Source organism: Papio anubis, chromosome 12, assembly GCF_008728515.1.
Source record: "Papio anubis isolate 15944 chromosome 12, Panubis1.0, whole genome shotgun sequence".
Taxonomy (NCBI): Eukaryota; Metazoa; Chordata; class Mammalia; order Primates; family Cercopithecidae; genus Papio; species Papio anubis.
The window spans coordinates 76442285-76462451 of NC_044987.1; the positions used below are offsets into that span (position 1 = coordinate 76442285).

A 20167-nucleotide genomic window follows, 5' to 3' on the forward strand; every position below is an offset into this window, starting at 1 on the left:
CCTGAGGTCAGGAGTTCAACACCAGCCTGGCCAACATGGTGAAACCCCAACTCTACTAAAAATACAAAAAATTAGCCAGGCGTGGTGGCACATGCCTGTAATCCCAGCTACTCAGCAGGTTGAGACAGGAGAATTGCTTGAACCCGGGAGGCAGAGCTTGCAGTGAGCTGAGATTGCACCACTGCACTCTAACCTGGGCAACAAGGGCAAAACTCATCTCAAAAAAAAATGAATAAATAAAAATAACTTTTTTGGTTAAGTGTTGATTAATCTAAGAGCCAGAATTGTTATATAGTGTTACAGAATAAATACTGAAGCAATGCTATAAAATACTGTCTTTCTAGAACTTTTATTCCTTTCTATAACTTTCCTTCCTTTCTATAACTATAAATTTATATCTTTAATTTGACAAAGTCTAAAAAGAATGATATGTTTTTGCAATTTAATAATATGAAGGCTTAAAAGGATATTTCATATTTTTTAATGAGAATTTCAGTCTGTTCTACAAAATCATATCTAGAAGAGATCTTAAGACATAAGTAAGAAGTTAATGAATTTCAATGAAAATTACAATAAAAATTAAAGTTAGGATAACAGGACACACCGAAAGAATAAAAAGCCAGAAATTTCACTTACAGTTCATCCCATTTAATAAGATAGAAGAAATTCTTGTAAGTGCCAACCTTCTTTGATTGAATAGGTTTAAAAAGATCCTTTCCATTGTGAGACAGTGAACATATCAAGTAGTATTTTTCATAACTGAGAAAAGAAAGTTTAACTTGATTTCTATCTTGACAATACAAATTAGTTAACTAATACAAATACATTAGCAGTTCTTCCTCCAAAGAGACTAATATCTGAAATAATCTGGTCACCTTTCACTTGAATTTTTAGAAATCCATCTGAAATTCGACCACTGCAAATTCTATGAAAATAGAAAAGAGGTTTGGTAAAGGGGATAAAAAGGGGAATGTATGTTCCTAGGTCCCAGTTTAAAGCATGGTCATAATAACACCAGCTGGACAATTTAATTTTGTGCCCAGTTAGTTATTAGCTTCAGATTTTAGTTGAACGACACTGAATAATGTATTTATTCATTTCTAGGTAGAAAGAGTACAAACATTACCTTCCCTTGGTGCATTTTCCTTTGCTAAGCTACTGAAATAGTCAGCTAAGCATGTGCCTGACTTGCATTAAGCCAATCTTCCTAGTCTATTGGGAGTCTTCCATTTATGGGGACAGATGCTATTGTATTCTCTCATTAGATTGCAGTGACTCAGCCACTAATTGCCAAGTACACAGCTGGTTGGATACAGTCAGGTAATCTTGTAAAGCAGGAGTCTTAGATTCAATAAAATTGTATTTTACTTAATCTAACTTACTGCTAGCCTTACATGTTAACCACTTTGTTCATATATACAATTTATTTATCATTCTAAATTTATTTCAAATCAAATTTTATTGGTTCACACAATAACCCTAAGCTAACTACTTGGTTATTTTTCTCAACTTTATTCCATTTACTCCTATTTACGTCAGCATTTTATTCACTTACTTTCTATCTTTATCACTGTTTTCTGTATTGTCTTCTACCGAGTATTTGTTCACCTCATTAGTGTCCCTATGTATATTTGTGCATGTCTATGTACAAATGTGTGTGTGTGTGTGTGCGTGTGCCTATGGAGAATGTGGAGATTATTATCCCTGTAATGAAATACCTCCAGATACCGTCAATATCCATTTAAATGCAAGTTCCAGAAGAGTACAGGTTTTTTGCTGCCTTGTACTACCGAATCCCCGGTACTAAGAATACTGCCCACAGATGGTGCTCAATAAATATTTATTGAATAAATTAAAACACCACATTTAAGTCACTAAATTACTATATTTTAATCTAAAGCCCAGTTTAAGCAAAACTTGTTTGATATTTCTTCAGTAGACTTTTTTACAGCATTAAGCTACTATAAAACTATTTCACTAAAAATATTTCTGACTTTTCAGTTCATACATTGATTTTCAAATACACTAAAACTGGTGGCCAGGTGTGGTGGCTCACGCCTGTAATCCCAGAACTTTGGGAGGCTGAGGTGGGCAGATCACTTGAGGTCAGGAGTTTGAGACCAGCCTGGCCAACAAGGTGAAATCTCATCTCTACTAAAAATACAAAAATTAGCCTGGCATGATGGTACGTACCTGTAATCCTAGCTACTCAGGGGGCTGAGATACAAGAATTGCTTGAACCCTGGAAGCAGAGGTTGCAGGGAGCAACAATGCAAGACTCCATTTCCAAAAAAAAAAAAAAGAATGAACGAACACCTGTCTTAAACTGCCTATATTTATTAATTTACAATTGCTCTGTTTTCCTGCTATATTTTCCTGCTTTTGGCATGCAAGAATTACATTTTCTTTACTGGAAGTGCTTCAAACACCTCTGTAATTTTTAAGAAAATCACAAAGGTTAGTCATTTAAACACCAAGATAACAGTGGTTGCTGACATTTTACAAGATCAGAATAGCTGCCAGATAAAGCTGCACGTATTTTCTTTTATGTTTTATTTTTATTTTTTTGAGACAGGGTCTTGCTCTGTCACCCAGGCTGGAGTGCAGTGGCATGATCATAGCGCACTGCAGTCTTCATCTCCTGGCTCGAGCAATACTCCTGCCTCAGCCTTCTGAGTAGCTGGGACTACAGGTGCACACCACCACTGGCTATTTCTTTTTTTTAGATGGATTTACCTCTTGTTGCCAAGGCTGGAGTGCAATGGTGCAATCTCGGCTCACCGCAACCTCCACCTCCTGGGTTCAAGCGATTCTCCTGCCTTAGCCTCCCAAGTAGCTGGGATTACAGGCACATGCCACCACACCCAGCTAATTTTGTATTTTTAGTAGAGACAGGGTTTCTCCATGTTTGTCAGGCTGGTCTCAAACTCCTGACCTCAGGTGATTCACCTGCCTCAGCCTCCCAAAGTGCTGAGATTACAGGCATAAGCCACTGTGCCTGGCCAGCTAATTTTTTAAGAATTCTTTTTAGTAGAGATGAGGTCTCGCTACATTGCCCAGGCTGGTCTCCAATGCTTTGGCTCAAGCAATCCTCCCACTGTGGCCTCACAAAGCACGGGGATTACAGGTGCAAGCCACCATGCCCGGCTGTTTAAATAGTTACTTACTTTGATACCCAATTACTTGAAATTCCATGAGCAGCAAAAATAGTAAACTGGAGCTGCTCTGTTGTAGTCCATGCTTCCTTGGCACTCTTGCTACTTTGGGCACGGTCTGTAGGACTCCTACCAGAATTTGCATGGAGTCTGAGAAGATCATAAATTGCTGCAGTTAATTGGTTTATGCTTACTTGAACAGGATTTTCAGGATTAAGTGAGCCTAGATTTAAAAAAAAAAAAAGAAAAATTTAATAGATTCTCTGAAAAGGTGATGATTATTGCTAAAATTTAAAGATTTAAACACATACCCCTAGTTGACTTCTTGCTAGTGTCTTCTTCTCCAAACAAAGAAGTCACCTACACAGGCACACACACACAATAGTCAGAAAATTGCCTATGACATAATATAAAATGTCAAATACTATGTCGAAGAAACTTTTTCCAGGGGAAACCTCCCAAGTATCTACAGAATTAATAAAACAATAAATAAATAATGCAAAAAGAAAGGGAAAACCACAAACCAAGATTATTTTTAGTATTAAGAAAATCAGAATCACTAAAAACTACTGTAAAATATCACTGAAACACAACAAAAGCTGCTTGGTTAATATTAATTTGAAATCTAGAAGTGATAAGTGCAGTATTTTATTTTCCATTAGTAGCTCTAAAACAACATAAGAATATCCTTAAAGAAAAAAATCTAGATCTCTATTTATTACCACTTGGCTGGTGACCCAAAAAAGTGCTTATATATATCTAAACTGACTCCCCCCCCATCTGCTGTCTGCTCCTTTATCCAGCAAATGGGTAAAATAAATAGAAGCCTTAGACAAAATTAGGTCCATGGTAGTTGATCACCTCCAAGTAATTTCATGTATGTGTGTGTGTGTATATATGTGTGTGTGTGTATAAATATATATACACATATATATGTGTATATATATGTATATATGTGTGTGTGTGTATATGTATAAGTTTCTAAAAAGAAGCAAATAAAAAAGTAGAAAAAAAGAAACCCGCATTGCTACATACCATACGGACACGATCTGTCTGAGAATGCATGGACTATGTTATCTTCTAGATATCGAGGGGCACACCATCAACATAACTTTTCTATCCTTTATATTTATTGTGGCCTGTGAGATGCACCCCTTCTTTCATCCTTGCAATTAAAGATAAAATGTCCCTATGAAGCAAGTTAATTAAATCTCCTGGGAAATACCATGAGGGACAGCTTTTATTAAAACCAACAGTATAATCTAAAGGCAAGGCCCCTAAATTGGCTGCTTCTGAGGCATTATAGCTGAGGCCCTTGGTCTTTTCAACAGGGAGAGTATTAGCCAAAGTAGAACTTCCCCCACTAATAATCAGGACGCTTCCACCCCAAGGGAGAAGTGAGAGTTACTGTCCTCCAGGTCTTGCAAGCTCAATACCTATCCTTAAACCCCAAACCAACTCATTTATGCCAGAGGTCCTCCTCTATACACAAAGGGTTCACAGTTTGACATCCACCTGTTGAATGTCAACTCTCATAAAGCTCTTCCAAGGCAACCCAACTTCTTACCAAGGAATCCCCACCTAACCAAGTAAGTGATTCAACCCAAAAGTAAAAGCCAAAGTTAAAATGACAATATTTTGTCTAGGAGAAGGCAAAAATCTCCTGTTTAAGTACATATTTGCATGTAATAAAATCCTAGTTACCAAAAATACTCACATCAGCAGTTTTACTCCTTGGAAGATTAACTGCTCTCTTTAGCTTCTTTACTGATTCTGTAATGGCAAGAGTCTCGACACCATCTAAAGCACTACAGATTTTTCTTACAGCTTTAATTACTTGATCTACTGCTCGGTGCTGGTTCTTTAAAAACACAAAATAAAATAAAAATAAGTAGGTGAAATTTAAAGGACCAATTCCAGAGACGAAGTCAGAAACTAGATATCTTAGATATCCCTAACAGACATTCTCTACTCTCTTGTGATGAAAAAGAAAAGAAATGAGATAGCTTTTCAATTGCATAGTTTATTTCAAAGTAGGAAAAGGCAAGGCCTGGTTAATTTTCACTTCATCTGACACAATTATTCATATGCAAATTGCTATTAATTTTCCATTAGAATCAGAAGTAGAAGCGTAAATTAGTAACAAATCACTAAAACTAGAGCTTTTATTTTTCTTATTCTCATTTGGAAATAATTTCCACATTGAAAATAATCCTTCTCTTCCTCCTGCAAAAATTTGGTATCAAAACCAAGTTCTTTAGAGGTCAGTCACATATTAATAACACTGGGCAACGTTTACCTGAGAAGTACATACCTCATTAAGAAACATTCTTATATAATGTATTAATTCATAAAACATTTACGCCAAACTTTTATGCCAAGTACTGTTAGAATGGGCTGAAACTCAGTACTATACCACCCCTTTAAAATTTAAATTTTTCCACCCTTGAGGCTTGGCTACTATAAACCTTCACCTTCAAGCCGAAATGAAACCACCTAATTTTCTCAAATACCCAATTACCCTGCAGTCCTCAGGGCCTGTTTTCTAGCTCCTCATTTTTGCTTATTTGACTTATACTTCCTGCTTCCTTTTACTTCACCTTCACGCAAAACCCTTTCCAGTTTTGAAGGTCATGCCATTCTCCTATATTACTTCATATTACTTTGCTTTTTTTTTTTTTTTTTGAGATGGACTCTCATTCTGTTGCCCAGGCTAGAGTGCAGTGGTAGGATCTTAGCTCACTGCAACCTCTGCCTCCCAGGTTCAAGTGATTCTCCTGCTTCAGCCTCCCGAGTAGCTGGGATTACAAGTGTCTGTCACCATGCCTGGCTAATTTTTGTATTTTTAGTAGAGATGGGGTTTCGCCATGTTGGTCAGGTTGGTCTCAAACTCCTGACCTTGGGTGATCCGCCCGCCTCAGCCTCCCAAAGTGCTAGGATGACATGCATGAGCCACTGCGCCCAGCCTACATTACTCTTTAAGTGCCAATTATCAATATATTGTCTATTAGTTCCAAATCCACCCTTCTTCTGCTCTCCTTTCTGATACTAGAGCTAGACACCGACCTTAAAAAAGTGTTGAGTCATGAAAATGTCTCAGGGAAAAGCATTTAGAGGGGAACAACAGGCACAAGGGTCCCCAGTGCGGAACATAACTGGCAGATAATCAACCAGAGAAAAAAGACAGGGAAGTGATAAGAAGTCAGATCAGAGAGGTAGTGAGTCATACTGTGTAGAACCTTGAAGCTACAATTAGGGCTTTAAATTTTACTAAGTAAGATAGTAAACAGGATTCTCAGCGAAGGAGTGACATGATCTAACATTTTTTAAAGGATTTACAAACTTTATCTTTTCAAAGCCCCACCTTCTGCCTTTGATTTTCTCTTATTTTGCTTCCTGCTCTTCTTTTCTTTTCTTTTTTTTTTTTAAGACAGGTCTCATTCACCCAGACTGGACTGCAGCAGTGTGATCTCAGCTCACTGCAACCTCTGCCTCCCGGTTTCAAGCAATTCTCCTACCTCAGCCCCCTGAGTAGCTGAGATTACAGGTATACGCCACCATACCCAGCTAATTTTCCTATTTTCATTTTTAAAATCTTTACCTTTCAATAATTTTAAATTTACAGACAGTTATAAAAATAATACAAAGTTCCCATATAAAGCTGGAAAACTAGACTAAGTAAATCTTACATAAACCATGTTACATTTGTCAAAGCTAGACATTAACACTGGTATATTGCTATTAAGTAAATGTTAAACTTTATTCAGATTTTACCAACTTTTCCACTAATGAGCTTTTTATTTTCCAGAATATAATTCAGGATATCACATTCCATTTAGTGACTTATTTTCAAAAGATCATTTTGGTTGCCTGTTGAAGACATACTGTAGGGGTAGACACTGGGAGATTAGTAAGAAACTACTGTAATTGACTAGAGTACAGCTTTGGTAGTGATGAAAGCACTCACATTCTAAATGTATTTTCAAGGTAGAGCTGACCAGAATTAGACTGAATGTGAAATGTATAAGATCTTTTTCTTGGGACGTCAAGGATGACTCCAGGGTTTTGGCCTGACCAAATGGAAGACAAAGTTGCCATTTATTAAAAAGGGAAATAATGAGGTCAGGCTATGCATGTGTAGGGAAGGGGGTATACGAGATATCTCTGCACCTTCCTCTCAGCTTGCTCTGAATCTAATATTGCTCTTAAAAAATAAACTCTTGGCCGGGCGCGGTGGCTCAAGCCTGTAATTCCAAGCACTTTGGAAGGCCGAGACGGGCGGATCACGAGGTCAGGAGATCGAGACCATCCTGGCTAACACGGTGAAACCCCGTCTCTACTAAAAATACAAAAAACTAGCCGGGCGACGTGGCGGGCGCCTGTAGTTCCAGCTACTTGGGAGGCTGAGGCAGGAGAATGGCGTAAACCCAGGAGGCGGAGCTTCCAGTGAGCTGAGATCCGGCCACTGCACTCCAGCCTGGGCGGCAGAGCGAGACTCTGTCTCAAAAAAAAAAAAACTCTTAAAAAGAGAAAGGGAAGGCCGATGGATGAATAGACACAAAGGTACTATAAAAAATTCAGTTTTGTACATCTTAAATTTGAGATGTCAATTAATTAGATATTCACATAAAGATGTCAAGTAATAGATAATTTGAGTCTGGAGTTGGGGAAAAGGTTAAGGTTAGATATATAAATTTCAGAGTCAATGAGTATAGGGATATACCAAGATCACCTAGGATGTGAATACAGAGAGAAGAGGTTCTAGAACTGAGCCCTGGGGATATGCAGGAAGATAAGGAAGAAGCCACAAGTAAGAGTGAGACAGAACAGCTAATGGAAATAAGGAAAGCAAGAAGGTGGTATCCCACAGGCCAACTAAGTATTTCAAAAAGAAAGACATGATCAACTGTATCAAAAAATACAGACAGGTTGAAAAGAATAAAGATTTGGTGGGCACGGTGGCTCACACCTGTAATCCTAACACTTTGGGAGGCTGAAGCAAGAAGATCGTTTGAGTCCAGGAGTTCAAGACCAGCCCAGACAACATAGGGAAACCGTGTCTCTACAAAAAACATAAAAATTAGCTGGGCATGGAATGTAGTCTCAGCTACCCAGGAGGCTGAGGTGGGAGGATTACCTGAGACCAGGGGGTTGCAGCTGCAGTGATCTGTGATCACACCACTGCACTCCAGCCTGGGCGACAGAGTGACACCCTGTCATCCATCCATCCATCAATCGATCAACAGATTAGGAACTGACTACTGAATTCAGGATCATGGAAGTCCTTGATGACCTTAATAAGTACAGTTTCGGGGAAGTACTAAACTGATTGGAGTGGGCATATAAGAGAATTGGAAGAAAGGAAATGGAAGCAGCAAAACCACTTAACTTTCAGAACTTTTGTGGCAAGGAGAATAGAGAAATGGTGTGGCTCCTGCAGCGGGGGGCGGGGTGGGGATTTTTTTTTTTTTTAGGATGGGTAACTCTTTTCCTCTTCATCTACAATGATTTTCCTGGTGACCTCATCCTGTCTTATGGCTGCAAAATACAATTTATATTCTGATGATTCCCAATTTTATTATCTCTAGCCTGGACACTCCATACGAAACTCCAGATTCTAGTAAACTCCAGTTTACCAGAGATATTCAGTAAATATTTTTTAATAAATATATTTATATGTTGATAAGAATATACTAGTAGATAAAAATATGGAAGCCATCCTACACTTATACTATTTCCCCTTCACTCACATCTCATCACCTATTAAAATCTTTCCAATTTTATCTCCTAAATATTGTTAATCAGTTCTTTCCTTTTAAACTTTTCCATGCTCTTCATCTTTCACCTGGACTACTATAAAAACCTTTCTAAATATTCGCTCTGAAACCAATCCCAACCTGAAATCTAACTTCCACAATACAGCCAGAGCGATTTCAGATCACAGGACTAAACAATTCACCCAAACCACTCTAGGCTAAAAACACCTTAAGTGGCTAGAGCAGGAGTCGGCCAACTTTTTCTGTACAGGGCCACACAGTAACAGGTTAGGTTTTGCAGGATATACAATCTCTGTTCCAACTACTCAACTCTACTGTTGGAGCATAAATGTAAATGACAAGAGACAATATGTTAAAAAAAAAAAAAAGGTATGGGGCCAGGCACAGTGGCTCATGCCTGTAATTCCAACACTATGAGAGGCCAAGGCGAGTGGATCACTTGAGGTCAGGAGTTCGAAACCAGCCTGACCAACATGGTGAAACCCTGTCTGTACCAAAAATACAAAAATTAGCCAGACATGGTGCCACACACCTGTAATCCCAGCTACTAGGGGGGCTGAGGTGGGAGAATCACTTGAACCTGGGAGGCAGAGATTACAGTGAGCCAAGATCATATCACTGAACTCCAGCCTGGGTGACAAAGTGAGACTGCCTCAAACAATGACAACAACAACAACAACAATAACAACAACAACCAGGTGTGTGGTTTTGTTAAATTTTTTTTTTTTAATTTACAAATTAGAAGGTAGACTGGATATGGTCTCCTGACCTAGAAGATAAAGTAAAATTCCTTATCACGGATTATAATCACATAGCTATCTCCCATGTCATCTGCCAATCTTCATTTTATACTTTGTACTCTATCACAGAATTGCTTATACTTCCATGTAAATATCACACCTATCTGCTTTTGTTTATATAGCCTTCCCAATTTTTTTCTTGCTAACTCGTACTGTATAAGACAGTTCAGGCAACATCCCTTCTAAGAGGCCTTCCTTGAACCCTCAATTTAGGTAAGGTGCCCTTCCTTAATCTCCTTAACTCCAAGGCATACCTCTATAATACATTTTACTACACTATATTGAAGTTTTGTTTAAATCCCTCACCACTAGTTTTTAAGTTCCTGATAGGTGGGGACTAGGTCATTCATTTTCAAAACTCTAGCATTCAGCATATAGTAAGCATCCAATAAATGCTTTTAGAGTTGAACTGAAGGTTCTTCTTAGCAATAGAGCTGAAGTGAGAATAAACATGTTAATTTAAGCATTACTGAAAACTTTTGACGTAACTTAGGTCCGAAAACAAGACATGAAACATCAATGTCAAGAATATAGTCTTGGCTGGGCACGGTGGCTCACGCCTGTAACCTCAGCACTTTAGATGGCTGAGGTGGGAGGATCACTTGAGGTCAGGAGTTTGAGACCAGCCTGGCCAACATGGTGAAACCCCATCACTACTAAAAACATAAAAATTAGCCAGGCATGGTGATGCATGCCTCCAATCCCAGCTACTCAGGAGGCTGAGGCAGGAGAATCACTTTAACCCAGGAGGCAGAGGTTGCAGAGAGCCAAGATTGCCCCACTGCACTCCAGCCTGAGCAACACATGGAGACTCAGTCTCAAAAAAAAAAAAAAAGAAAAAAAAAGAAAGTCTTTAAGCTTTAACGACTGCCCTATTAGATTTTGGACTTGCATGGGACCTCTAGCCCCTTTGTTTTGGAAAATCTCTCCCATTTGGAACGGCTGTCTCTACCCCACGCCTGTACCTTCATTGTATCCAGGAAGTAACTAACTTGCTTTTGGTTTTACAGTCTCATAGGTGGAAGGGATTTGCCTTGTCTCAGATGAGACTTTGGACTTAAACTTTTGGGTTAATGCTGGAAAGACTTAAGACCTTGGGAGACTATTGGAAGGGCATGATTGTGTTTTGAAATGTGAGGACATGACATTTGGGAGGGGCCAGGGGCACAATGATGTGGTCTGGCTCTATGTCCCCCCAAAATCTCACCTTGAAATGTAATAATCTCCACGTGTCAAGGGCGGGACCAGGTGGAGATAACTGAATCATGGGAGTGGTTTCCCCCATGCTGTTCTCATGATAGTGAGTTTTCATGAGATCTGATGGTTTTATAATGGACCCCGTTCGCTCGACACTCATTCTTTCTCGCTGCCCTGTGAAGAGGTGCCTTCTTCCATGATTTAAGTTTCCTGAGGCCTCCCCAGTCATGCTGAACTGTAAGTCAATTAAACCTATTTTCTTTATAAATTAAAAAGAATATAGTCTTTAAAGTCCTAAAATATTTACTCTAATGCCAACACTACCATTTAAGAGAAAGAAGAATCAAGAATCTTTAAGTCATTATGCCAAAATGTGAATTAAGACTTACTTCAATTTGAAGAGCCACTTCTACTTGGTTGTGATAAGAATCTAAGAGTTCTTCAACTGGGTGTCTGAAAGAAACAGCAGTTATTGTGGCTGAAGGATGCTACACACAAAATGATTGTTTTAATCACCAAAATAAGTGTATTTGCATCCAAAAACAAAGTCTGAAAACCTGCAATTAATGCTTTAGATTATATACCTTGTCAAGGCTTCTTTGTAAGGTTTTTCTATTTGATACAGGTGTTTGTTTAAATCCACGGGTGTTTCATCATCTTCTGCCTAAACAAACACATTTACACAAAAAAATCAAATCCACTCTTTGGTCTTTCTATTGTCAAATTAAATATAGTTAAGTGTATGATAAAATCTTGAAACCAAAGTGTTTTTCCGAGAACTGAAAATAAAATTCTATCAGAATTAAATATTATTTATAACTGACTCAGAAAAAAAGTGAGTCAACATCCTGAAAAAAAACTTGTTTGTTAAATGGAAAACATAAATGCTTTCAAGTCTACTTTCAGATATATAAATAGCTTTTGGAACAAAAACTATTTCTGTTGTATATATAGTGAATAGAGAGCTAAAAATACTTTAAAGATGGCTGATAGCCAAATGAATATGGGGTAGAAAACAGATGGGGAAGAGGTCATTTAAATTTCTGCATTATTTTTTCTAATGATAATCAATTTTCCTCCCACTCCCTGTCATGAACAAGGTACTCGTCTCTTCTACCCTAGGTCTACATTATGCAAATGTAGTCAAGAACATCATTCCTGGCAGGGCACGGTGGCTCATGCCTGTAATCCCAGCACTTTGGGAGGCTGAGGTAGGCGAATGATTTGCGGCCAGGAGTTTGAGACCAGCCTGGCCAACACACCAAAACCCTGTCTCTACTAAAAATACAAAAAAAAAAAAAATTTGCTGGGTGGGTTGGTGCATGCCCACAGTTCCAGCTATTCCAGAGGCTGAGGCATGAGAATTGCTTGAGCATGGGTGGCAGAAGTGCAATGAGCTGAGATCACGCCATTGCACTCCAGCCTGGATGACAGAGGGAAACTCTGTCTCCAAAAGAAAAAAAAAAAAAAAGGACATCATTCCTTAAGAAACTGAAAAGAAAAGTTACCAATGACTGCCAAAATGTACTAAATTTTATGAAAGTCTTTACCCAATTGAAATGAATTCTACCCCTAACATAAAAGCAAAACTCAAGAAAACCAAGAAAAAAAGAAAACAGACATCACTGATATTTTTCCATCCAAAATTCTACCAAATGAAAAATAACTCTCTTTAGAGATTAAAATTTCAATCATAAGTTCACCAAAGGTTCATGCAGTAAAACAAAATGGTTACATTTCCTGCATTCTATTTTGCTTTAACCTCAAAAGAAAGCATTGAAAGTTTTTTTTTTTTTTTTTTTTTTTTTAAAGAACATCCACCTACTGAAGTAGTGAACTTTTAAAACAGGGAATTAGTTTTCATTTTGTGATGAATAATTTATTTTTCTCAGTTTGGTACAAAGGTCAATGTGGATTTTCTTTTCATCCCCAACCAATATTTAGTATTCAAAATTTTTCCTTCTTCCTCATTTTTCCCTGACTCACCCTGATGTTTTCACTCATGTATAAAGCTATTACCAACCAAATGTTTAATTTCTCCACTTTGATTTTCAAATATGCCTCTACCTCTAAGGACTATGTTACCTAAACCTTCATGATTGAAGATCCTCCCTCATTTGCTAAGAAGATTACTGTTGAGGATGAGTTCATCACCCCATTCCAACTATGAAATCACATAAAATGTACAAGTTGAAAATTGGCAAATTAGCAGAATTATTCAGATTCAAATAAATGAAATTCAGTTATAAGGTACACACTTACTGTTCGGGCCAGATTTTGACACATTGCACTGAAGGTCAAGAGTTGTAGTCTAATTTCTGTGTCCCATTTTCGACAGTTTTGAATATGCTCATGGCTTCCAAGGCAATGATTACTGTTAAGATATATTAATTATTCACTATTATTCTATTCAAATTAGAAATTATAAAGGTGAGGGTAAAATTTAAATTGCACCTGCATCAGAAATTGAAGAGAATGGTAAAACACAGAGACAGTTTTTAAATCAAATCTGAGCATTTAAACAGAGAAATTATTCTGTAGGAGAAGAGTCAATGTAAAAAAAAAGAAGAGGAAGACAAAGATGAAGAAGGAAATAAGAAAAGACTAAATGCTAGATATAATAAATTACAAGGCTGGGCATGGTGGCTCACACCTATAATCCCAGCACTTTAGGAGGCCAAGGCAGGTGGATCACCTGAGGTCGAGAGTTCGAGACCAGCCTGACCAAAGGGCCGTATTTTGTAAAAACACAAAATTAGCTGGGCATGGTGGCACATGCCTGTAATCCCAGCTACTTGGGAGGCTGAGGCAGGAGAATCGCTTGAACCCGGGAGGTGGAGGTTGCGGTGAGCCGAGATCGTGCCATTGCACTCCAGCCTGGGCAACAAGAGTGAAACTCTGTCTCAAAAAAAGATATAATAAATACCTGGGTAAGAAAAAGATTCATATAACGATTATTTCAGGCAACTAAAAGGAAATCACAGCTGACTACTGTGCATAAAGTAACAGTGCATGTTGCAAAAGGAAAATAGAGTCTATAATGATGTGACTATCGACTCTTTACAGTAAGAAAGACCCATTATATCACTTATTAACCAGCTGCCTGAAATTCTTCCTGTAAAGACTACAAGCTCCTTAAGGGAATACAATGTCTCACTTATCTCTGAACCCCCACCACTGTCTTAGACATGACATCTTAGACATCATATATTTGAATAAAAGTTTACTAATTCGATAAATCAATTCAATAGGACCCAACGTATTTCTGCATTATAAATTCAACTTGAAATTTTTCTAGATTAAACCATTAAAAATGAAATTGTCAAAGATGTTGCTCAGTAGTTAAATAAACTTACTTCTGCAGCACTTCCTCTTGACCGCAAACTTTCAGAACATAGCTGCCAACATCTACTTGATTCAAGTCATCATGTACCCAGCAAAGAGCTTGCATTATAATGATTTCTACAGTAGAACTCACTGTAAAAGAGTTAGTCATCATTTGCACTTTGCTCATTCATACTTACTCAAGACTGTATTACTTATAATTTAAGACAGCAGTATACAATAGAAATATAATGCAGTCCACAAATGTAGACCACACATATAATTTCAAATTTTCTAGTTGCCACACTGAAACAAGTAAATCGAAAGAGGTGAAACTAATTTTAATAACATGTTTTATTTAACTTAACACAGTTGACCTTCTATATATGTTGGTTCTGCATCTGTGGATTCACCAATCATGGAACAAAAATATTTGAAAAGAAAAAAACTGCATCTGTACCGAATATGTACACACTTTTTCCTTGTCATTTCCTTGTCATTATTCATATACAATACAGTATAGCAAATATTTACATAGCATTTACATTGCATTAGGTAATATAACTAATCTAGAGGTGATTTAAAGTATACGGTAGTATTACACATTGTATGCCTGTATCAAAACATCATTTTACCCCTTCCCTTTGATGCTTTAAAAAAAGATCATATGTACCCCATAAATATATATATACCTACTATGTACCCATGCAAGTTAAAAATTTAAAAATTAAACCAAAAATAAATAAGGTATACAGAAGGATGTGTATCAGTTATACGATAATACTATGTCATATCAGGGATTTGAGCATCCTAGGATTTTGGTATCTGAAGGGGGTCCTGGAACCAATCCCCCACAGATGATATTTAGCAGTATCTAGCAAACAATGATTTAAAATGAATTACAAGAAAATGATTCACCATTTTAAATGTTTGACATTTGCCTGGTATATTTTCCAACGAAAAATAAAAATACAGCAGGTAGGTTATACTTTTGAGATGGGGTCTAACTCTCACCCTCACTGCAGTGAGCCAAGATCATGCCACTGCACTCTAGCCTGGGTGGAAGAGTGAGACTCTTTCTCAAAAAACAACAACAACAACAACAAAACCCACAAAACTTTTCCTTTAACAACTAAAAGAATAATTGTTACAGTAGCTGATGGTTTTCGGTTTCAGATTTATATTTTTTCAAAGGGCCTTCAGAAGTACAAAGCTAGAAAGAATGTATCTGAATATTAGACACATTCCTAGTCATAACCATTAAAGAATAAAAATTGCATAATTCTTAGGCCAAAGTACTGTAGAAATAAAGGATCTCATTCCTTGGTTGGAATCCTGTTAAGATAATATATATTATGAAATGCAATAAACTCTGCAAGGAAATAAAATTAGTTTGTAAAACTATAAGAAAAAAATTCCTACAGACATCTCTAGAGAGGACACCCATACCAAGTTTGGAAGAAAGGATTAAAATAAAAAAAAATTATCTTCTCCATAGAAGAACTTAGCAAGATATCTGGAATTTCAATTTCACTGACAGCTCTTTATAAGCAAGCATGCTTCCTGTCATAAAATGAAGGATAAAAATAAAGAATTAGATTATAATTAGCTTTTCTATCCAATGCTTTTGGGCCTTGGCCAAGAGCCACTGATTAACAAAAAGTTACTCAGCACTTTTCAGATAATTATCTATTTATAAAGGTAACCTGATTCCCCACTAGTTCTAACCAGAAAAGTATCCATATGAATGACAAAAAGACATATGATAACAAAATTGGTTTATTAAAAGAATGATAATATTGATATTTTATTTATTTATTTTTTTTTTTGAGATGGAGTCTCCTCTGTCGCCCAGGCTGGAGTGCAGTGGCCAGATCTCAGCTCACCGCAAGCTCCGCCTCCCGGGTTCAAGCCATTCTCCTGCCTCAGCCTCCCAAGTAGCTGGGACTACAGGCGCCCGCCACCTCGCCCGGCTAGTTTTTTGTAGTTTTTAGTAGAGAAGGGGTTTCACCGTGTTAGCCAGGATGGTCTCGATCTCCTGACCTCGTGATCCGCCCGTCTCGGCCTCCCAAAGTGCTGGGATTACAGGCTTGAGCCACCGTGCCCGGCCAATATTGATATTTTAAACATTTCCCCCTTACAGAACAAAACAAGAGGCTTGAGGAACCATAAACCTACCATCGCATGTAAAAGTAACTGGTAGCTGAAATCCTTCAATTTCAATGGAGACCTTCACACTAGCATTTTCTCCGCATATGTTTCTTTGTGCTGTGACTGGACTTAACAAATAGCCTGGGTTTGTGCGGTGATTGGTATAAGGAAATTTGGTCTTCAATCTGTTCACAAGAAAGAAGAAATTAAATTCTTTTTTAAAAAACTTCATCTGAGGGCTCTGAACAAGGTTTTACATGTTTATAGCCACTCAGTTCTGTGTCATTGTCCAACTCAAGCAGCTCATGAAACTGCAATGAATGAACTCCTGTTGAAACTCCAAATACCAGCATTTTCCTTTTAAATAAAAGAAACCCAAGGAAAAGGAAGAGACGACCTACTGCCAGGATAGCTTTGGTAACATTATCAACACTACCCAAGCACATGCTTGGATAAATGGCATTTTAAATGAGGTCCTCTGCTTAAAAATCTTTTGCCACACAGTACAAGTACACAAAATGGTACCTGTTAAATGATTCTATAGGCAATGTAGTCCTAAAACTGTGATGGCCATAAGGATAAAATGTTTGTTGTCTTGAAAATTTTTTTTCTTCTAAGGACCTTTTTCCTACAAACGTTGTTTTTGGCTGCTAGATAACGAACAAAATACAGACAATGGTTTTTTACAGTGCTCCAAGGCCTTTCTTCCCTCAAAGTGATTTCTAAAACTTAGGGAATCGAAAGAACTGCCTGTGAAGGTATTCATAGGAGCAACACAGTTTAAAATTAAATATATGAATGTGGTGTATGGCTCGTCTCCAGCCAGCACTGCTGTTATCATAAGACAAAGACAGATTTGATAACTTCTTTACACTTGTGAGCTCTTTTAAACTGATTTTTTTCTAGAGGTTAGAAGACAGGGACCAGTCCTCCTACCTGCTTTTCATAGGGTTATGAATGGAATGAATGCTAGAAGTATTATATACTTGCTTCTGTAGAGATTAAAATAATCAGGTCACGGAAGTAGAATAAAACAGCTTGAGTTGACAGAAAAAGGTTCTGGAGAAGTAGCACATGTAAGCATTAGTGCATATCCTCTAGAGCCAAATTACCTTATATTGAATCCTGATTATACCACTTATTAGCTGTGTGAACTTATGCAAGATATTAAATCTCCTTGTTGCTTCGGTTTTTTCTTCTATAAACTGGGGGTAATACTACTACTTACCTGATAGGGTTGTTGTGAGAATTACGTGAATTTAGTTTATAAAGCATTTAGAACAGTGCCTAGTACATGGTAAGTGCTTTAACCTTCTTGTCAAATAAATGAGTTAGTGAAGGAATAAATCTGGTTTTTGCACTGAACTCTTAAGCAACACAAAGGATCCAATATTAAAAATATAATACACCCTTTCTTTATAAATTACTCAGTCTCAAGTATTTCTTTATAGTAATACAAACACTAAGACAGATGCTCACATCAAATCAAGAAATTAATGTATGAAATGTTAGAGAATTTTTTCTACATCTAAGCAAGCTTTCAATTTTCAGAAACCGTTAAGGATGACAAAAGTAAAAGCAGAAATTTTTGATAGCTAAGAAAAGAATTTATTAGACAAAAATTCCAGTGATAAAACTTAGCTTTGTTTGAGAGGAGGAAACCTGCATTTCCCTTTCTTAAAATAAGTCCTTTCTTTTACACAACAATGTGAATGTAACTATGTCACTGAAATGTATACTTAAAACCAGTTAAAATGGTAAATTTTGTTACACATATTTTATCACAATTTAAGAAATGTTTTTATAATGGGTCCTTTTTGTATTTACTTGGTACCATGGAAGATACCAGATCCAGAAAATACACTGATTTCCTTTTTCTGTAAAATTGATTTCTTCTAATCCATGGTTTGTTTGCTTTATAAAAATTGCCAAAAACCACAAAACACGTAAGATGTAAGATTCCTTACAATTGAGGTTTTTTTTGTGGGTTTTTTTGTAACTAAATGTTTAAACATTTAAACATACAAAATCAAATTAAGCTACTAAATGAATAACTGCTGTCTGAGTAAATTATTCACTTTAAATATACACCAGATAAGGTATTTTTATGGATACTCTAAGCCACACATCACAGTTTGATGTTCTTAAGTAACTACCTATAAAGAGTATTTAACTCTAATTTTTATTTTTTCTAAAATTTCTACTCCCCTATCACCCAAATAAAAGGCTTTGTCTGTTTAGTGTAGATCTACAGTTTAGGAAATTCAGTATCTCTATGCAGAAACAAAAATCCTTTATGGTTTATTTTTCTACTTTTGTGTGCTCAATCAGACTAAAATTCTGCACAGATAACCAAATCATACAAAATCAGAATATAAAGAGGAGAAGAGATAAAAATGAGGGTTTTGAAAGATTTCAAATGAATTAACATTATTCTATAGGAAAGTATATCAGCACTACTTAGAATAAAATTAACCAAATGCAGAGTTGAAGTCCTTGAAAACACATAGCAAGTTTTTGGGGTCAAGATACTAGTATAGGATATAAATAGTATATATATTAATATTATATGACCATAAAGCTATTCAGAAAGACAGGTGTAGAGTGTGGTTTCTCATCTTATCCTAAAGGACCACAAATAAAGTGGCACTAACTTCTACTGGTATTTAACACTATTAAAAGAACTTTCTTGACCGGGTGCGGTAGCTCATGCCTGTAATGCCAGCACTTTGAGAGGCCAAGGTGGGCAGATCACCTGAGGTCAGGAGTTCAAGACCAGCCTGGCCAACATGGTAAAATCTTGTCTCTATTAAAAATACAAAAAAATTAGCTGAGCATGGTGACACATGCCTATAGTCCTAGCTACTCAGGAGGCTGAGGCAGGAGAATAGCTTGAACCCAGGAGGCAGTGAACCGAGATCGCACCACTGCACTCCACCCTGGGCAACAAGAGTGAAAACTCCGTCTCAAAAAAAAAAAAAAAAAAAAACATTTTCAGCACCTGTAACTAGTAGATATAGCAAGCTTTGTCAATTACGATAGGTGTAAAACGAAAAAAATAAAGAAATAAGACAAAAACTCAATAATAAAGTAGTCCTGAATCAATGTATTACAGAACCTTAAACTGAAAGAGATCTTTGAAATCACTAGTCCAACTCTTTAATTTCACAGATGAGAAACAACAACAAGAACCAATACCTAGAACTGCTAATAAATTCCAAGTCTGTTTTGTATTTTATCTTAACTATAAACAAATATCATTCTGACAGCCTGACACTAATTTCACAGCTGAATTTAAACGAATAATTTTTGGAGATCTCAAAAAGCAAAGAACTGGCTCTCTAATTAAAAGCCTAAAATTTGTTTTAAAAATCCGCTGCAAAATGAGCATACGGGAAAAAATAGAGCCACTAATTTCAAAGTACATCTCCTCACCTCAATCTCCATGGTCACCACAGGGGAACAAGAGAAGTTCCTAGAACATGGCTTCAAAAACACCAGTACTTTTTACTGCTCTAATATTTGTTACAATCATAGTCTACTAATGAAAATAAAATTACAAAAAGAACTCATTCTCTCTTTAATCCATTTGCAGTTTTGTACCACATAAATGTGTGTGTGTGTAAACAAAAACAATCATTTTCAATTAGTGGCAGAGTTTGTATAAATAGCTCTATGATTCAAATGGGAGACAAAAGGTAGGTCTCAGCTACCTAACTTCTCAACTTGCAAAGCTTAAATGTAGTAGTTACTTAACATGGCC

General features: G+C 36.9%; 1 protein-coding gene across 4 annotated transcripts in view; it reads right to left on the minus strand.

Moving 5' to 3' along the window:
- PIK3C2A (phosphatidylinositol-4-phosphate 3-kinase catalytic subunit type 2 alpha) overlaps positions 1-20167 on the minus strand; it is a 117163-nt gene that overhangs the window by 43857 nt on the left and 53139 nt on the right. For 3 of the 4 annotated variants that reach the window (XM_021925999.2, XM_021925997.2, XM_021925998.2), the window contains 9 exons: positions 16432-16589; positions 14286-14406; positions 13192-13303; positions 11514-11593; positions 11319-11382; positions 4873-5016; positions 3467-3515; positions 3168-3378; positions 637-759 (listed from right to left, as the gene is read on the minus strand). In XM_021925999.2, coding sequence (XP_021781691.2) covers positions 637-759; positions 3168-3378; positions 3467-3515; positions 4873-5016; positions 11319-11382; positions 11514-11593; positions 13192-13303; positions 14286-14406; positions 16432-16589 — 1062 coding nt within the window. The remainder of the gene's footprint in view (positions 1-636; positions 760-3167; positions 3379-3466; positions 3516-4872; positions 5017-11318; positions 11383-11513; positions 11594-13191; positions 13304-14285; positions 14407-16431; positions 16590-20167) is intronic. The other variant, XM_021926000.2, reaches the window with a different exon arrangement.